At 45.7% G+C, this 5,005-nt stretch overlaps 1 protein-coding gene across 1 annotated transcript in view; it reads left to right on the top strand.

Moving 5' to 3' along the window:
• Nucleotides 1-5,005, top strand: part of LOC108802840 (N-acetylated-alpha-linked acidic dipeptidase 2-like) — a gene marked incomplete at its 3' end in the record, with an annotated part of 58,970 nt that overhangs the window by 34,795 nt on the left and 19,170 nt on the right. Inside the window, exons 12-13 of the mRNA XM_018574693.1 lie at nt 1,279-1,361; nt 4,190-4,253. Coding sequence (XP_018430195.1) covers nt 1,279-1,361; nt 4,190-4,253 — 147 coding nt within the window. The remainder of the gene's footprint in view (nt 1-1,278; nt 1,362-4,189; nt 4,254-5,005) is intronic.

Here is a 5,005-nt window from a genome sequence, read left to right as displayed (position 1 = left end):
TGCTGTACTATGTGCTTCGCACTGCTGTACTATGTGCTTCGCACTGCTGTACTATGTGCTTCGCACTGCTGTACTATGTGCTTCGCACTGCTGTACTATGTGCTTCGCACTGCTGTACTATGTGCTTCGTACTGCTGTACTATGTGCTTCGTACTGCTGTACTATGTGCATTGTACTGCTGTACTATGTGCATTGTACTGCTGTACTATGTGCTTCGTACTGCTGTACTATGTGCATTGTACTGCTGTACTATGTGCTTCGCTCAGCGTTTTTCCTTGCTAAGCCTCCAGTCTCATTTCAGATCTACCAGACTTTGTCTGTCTGATGGATGGAAAACAATAGACCCTCTACTGTGGGTAATGATTTGCTGGCCCAAGCCCATGTGATCTTGGCTGCTGGGGTTGAAGGTCACATGAGGGTTATTTGTGCTCACTTCTTTAATGTTAATAAGGAGAGTAAGACACTATGTCCAGCACAGAAAGCATACAACATACTCTACCTGAGCACTAGCCTGCTCCATCACAGCATGGCATGGCAGGACTAGGCTGGAAAGAAGGTAGACTCCCCTTGTGTCATGTGATTCTTTTTTTAATTGGAAACAATTACAAGGATGCACTATGGCAGGTACTTGTATACCGTCCGCTTTATTTGTAGAACTTCTTTTTAAATGTAGAGATCAATCAGCTAGTTCAAGGAAAGATGGTTTCATGTGTCTTAAACTTTAATGACTCTTCTGACTCCTCTCACCAACCCCTGCAGGCTGCTACCCCCTACACTTCTCTTGCTGAACAAATGTCTAAAGGTAACCAGAAGTTGCAAACAAAAAAAGCATAAAAGGATTATCAACATTCGTACATTTTCAGGCCTGGTGCTGCCCCCCTACTTATTCTGCTGCCCTATGCACTGATCCTCAAGTTCCATTAACCTACATACAGCCCTGTTAATGTCCCTATGTGGAGCTGTATAGGGGTGGCTTGTGGTGCACAGCATCCTGGCCTGCTCACTGACGTCACTGGTTGCTAGGAGTTGGCAGGATGCCAGCCAGAGTGTCACAGATTGCTTAGAGATCTTATCAACCTGGGGTTCTCTGGCCCAAAAGGGGGCGGCAGGCACACCTGTCACCCCACACATGACCCAATGAGATGCCACATGAGGCAACCGCCTCAGGCTGCATCATTATAGGGACAGCCCTGTGTCTCTCTACATTTGTTGTTGTGTTACCTTATCTGAGTAGTGAAGAACACAATCTTGTCTACAGCTAAGCAACATTTTTTTCAGGTTGGAGACCCAGGAGAACAATTATTTTTGCAAGCTGGGATGCGGAAGAATTTGGACTTCTGGGATCAACAGAATGGGCAGAGGTTAGATTGTTGACTCTGACACAATGTATTATCCCATAATATCGGAATTCTCCTTTACAATGAAATCCAATTGGTTGCTACGAATTACTGCCCTCTCCTTATCACTGTACTCTTGGCTGCCCTAAAGCAGAACTTTAAGTTTATTTTTTAATGCAAACACTCCTAAATTGTAAGTTAAAAAGTTGCAAAACGACATGTTGTGTGTTCCCAAATGCTGTGCAGGCAGTGCACGAGGTCCTAGAATGTTCTATGACCTCTTGGTTTCAGCTTTGCAGTAGGGTTGCCACCTTTTCTTCAAGCAAAACCCGAACACCTACCAGCGCGCTGAAATTTTTTGGGGGAGAATGGGTAGTGGCTTATTCATATGTAAATAGTGCCACTCATTCATATGTAAATATCACAGTTGAGACTATTTCCAGTGGGGGGCCAGTAGCCCCGATCTTAATTTTGGTTGTCCCTGTCTGTATGACATCTTGTGTCTGGGTTTCTGCTGCAATGAAACCCGGACACAGCATTCCAAACCCGGACTGCCCAGGTGAATCCCTACTTTGCAGCCTGCACAGCTCGGCGATCATAGACCTGCCACACCTCCCTCTTAGTATGTTATTATGGTCCTAGGGTTACAGACCATCAATGCACAGAACAATGTGGCTCCTCTCTGTCCTGTTCTGTGTTCTTCTTTATCACACCTGCTTGTTCTTGGTATGTTCACCTAGTCTTAAGAGGATTTTTGATTTCCTAGAGGTAAATCTAATTTCCTGTTTCCTCATTTGCATCTCATTTATTTTCATAGTTTATTAGGGAAATTATAATTTTTGAAGAGTTTACTGTCATGCTACAAAATGATTAAATATTGCTTGAGAAGTTAGTGAACCTATCGCCACTATTACAGAATAACCCACTGCATCTCCACTGCCCAGCACATCTCTGCTGCCCAGCACTTCTCTGTTCCCCTTCACATCTCTGCTCCGCAGCTCACCTCCGCTCTCCAGTTCACCTCTGCTCTCCAGCTCACCTCCAGTCCCCAGTTCACCTCCGCTCTCCAGCTTACCATCCCTCCCCAGCTCACCTGCCCTCCCCAGCTCACATCCGGTCCCCAGATCACCTCCGCTCTCCAGCTCTCCTCCGGTTCCCAGCTCTCCTCCGGTTCCCAGCTCACCCCCCTCTCCCCCAGCTCACCTCCGCTCTCCAGCTCTCCTCCGGTTCCCAGCTCACCCCCCTCTCCCCCAGCTCACCTCCGCTCTCCAGCTCACCTCCGCTCCCCAGCTCACCTCCGCTCTCCAGCTCTCCTCCGGTTCCCAGCTCACCCCCCTCTCCCCCAGCTCACCTCCGCTCTCCAGCTCACCTCCGCTCCCCAGCTCACCTCCGCTCTCCAGCTCTCCTCCGGTTCCCAGCTCACCCCCCTCTCCCCCAGCTCACCTCCGCTCTCCAGCTCACCTCCGCTCCCCAGCTCACCTCCGCTCTCCAGCTCTCCTCCGGTTCCCAGCTCACCCCCCTCTCCCCCAGCTCACCTCCGCTCTCCAGCTCACCTCCGCTCCCCAGCTCACCTCCGCTCTCCAGCTCTCCTCCGGTTCCCAGCTCACCCCCCTCTCCCCCAGCTCACCTCCGCTCTCCAGCTCACCTCCGCTCCCCAGCTCACCTCCGCTCTCCAGCTCTCCTCCGGTTCCCAGCTCACCCCCCTCTCCCCCAGCTCACCTCCGCTCTCCAGCTCACCTCCGCTCCCCAGCTCACCTCCGCTCTCCAGCTCTCCTCCGGTTCCCAGCTCACCTCAGCTCTCCCCCAGCTCACCTCCGCTCCCCAGCTCACCTCCCCAGCTCACCTCTGCTCCCAAGCTCCTGCAAATATTCTAAATTTTAAGGTGTGTAAAATACCTTCTTCTCCCCCTCTGGTCACTGTGGTTACTCCCGTCGGCTTGTTCGTTACTACAAGATTTATGAGGTGGCGGGAGGAACCACAGGAGGAGCAAAAATTCGACTCATCTGATGGTCAAATACTTTCAAAGTATAGTATACTAAGGCTTCTTTTACGGTGGGCTATTCCTTGAAAGTGACTCTATGGTGAAAGGTGATAGTGAAATTATGGAAAATGTAAAGTGTTTATCTAATATACAGGCAGCCCATAGAAGTCTATGCAGTTCCCTGATGCAGGTGCAGTTCAATCAAAGCTGTTTCCTGTTCTTCTAAAAGACACAATGAATATTGCCTGATATGTGCTCTGCAATTTTTTTTATTGAAGGGATTGGGGTAATCTTGAAGGGGGGGGCTTTTATATATTTAAATTATTATTATTATTATAATACAGGATTTATATAGTGCCAACAGTTTGCGCAGCAATTTACAATAAGAGGAAGACAGGAAGACATTACAATCACAATACAATCACACTTCAATATACTTATGCCTAGAGATGAGCTTTAAGGTGTTTTTTGTTGGTTTTATTGATGCAGTGAGTTTAAATGGCTCCTGAGGGTTAGTGATGGGCCTGGGCGTGTTCGCAGCTCCACTTGCCGAGCCCCCCAGGAAGCTGACAATGTATCAGTACCTGTGATTGGCGCTGTGGCGCTGTCAGCTTCCTGGCGGGCTCGGCACGTGGAGCTGCGAACACGCCCGAGCCCATCATACTGAGAGTTGCAGAAACTTCCTGCGACTAATCTGGACCTGTTTATTATTGCCCACAACGGCCTCTCACTAGCCCATTATTTTACATTTTGTGTCTACAGAACAGGAAGTCCTGTAATCGTATACATTTCTTTCCTGTTCCTGATGTTTATCCAATGAAGTTAACAAAAATGTTTTTACTTTATTCTATATATTTTTATTTTTTTAAAGGAAAATGCTAAAATTCTCCAGCAAAGAGGAGTCGCCTATATAAATTCCGACTCTTCCATAGAAGGTGAGATGATTTGTATGTCTCTTCAGTGTTTTCTGTTGAGGGTGCAAGTCCAAGAATGTGTACTCCCAGGTTTTTCTCTATGTATCCAAGTATCTTTGTTTGCTAGTGTTGCTGTGATAAAGGCGGTGAAGCATTTGTGGAATTCTACGGGAGGAACATGAAATATGTGGATTTGGGTCTCTAGTCATTGTGGACGCAGGGTAGTGCAAGCTCATTATCATTTACCACTTCAGCTCTCACACCTCCACACCTCCTATAGACCAGATAAATTATTACATTTCTGCTATGGGCCTGTAAATTATCTTAAGTAATGACAAAGTTATTGCCAAATAAAGTAATTTATATATTTCATATATTTTATTAGGACAAACAAAGCGTTTGACATTGTCTCACAAAAATGACTTTTTTTTTAATGTAATCTATAGACAAAATCATAACAAAACTATAAAATATGCAGTTTTTTTTCTAGTTTGATCAGTGTGAGTTTAACAACAAATTAGTGTTACTAAATAAAAAATATAAACATAAAAATATACATTTTATTCTATAATTTGTCCTGTTTAAAATTACACTAAAAATATGATTTGTTACAAAGCATAGAAATGTTATTTGCAGATGAAGTGAAGGCTTTTAGTGTACCCTAATCAACTCCTTCTTCTCCTTAACTGTTATCTTGCTGCTGAAATGTTATTGTTTATTTAGATTTTTCTAATGATAATTTTTCAACTTTTTTTTCCCCTGTATTTCTTTTA

This window comes from Nanorana parkeri, unplaced genomic scaffold (assembly GCF_000935625.1).
Source record: "Nanorana parkeri isolate BGI_ZX_2015 unplaced genomic scaffold, ASM93562v1 scaffold3167, whole genome shotgun sequence".
NCBI classification, from domain to species: Eukaryota; Metazoa; Chordata; class Amphibia; order Anura; family Dicroglossidae; genus Nanorana; species Nanorana parkeri.
The sequence above is the reverse complement of the archived record's forward strand: the minus strand, read 5'-3'. Positions and strand labels throughout refer to the sequence as shown.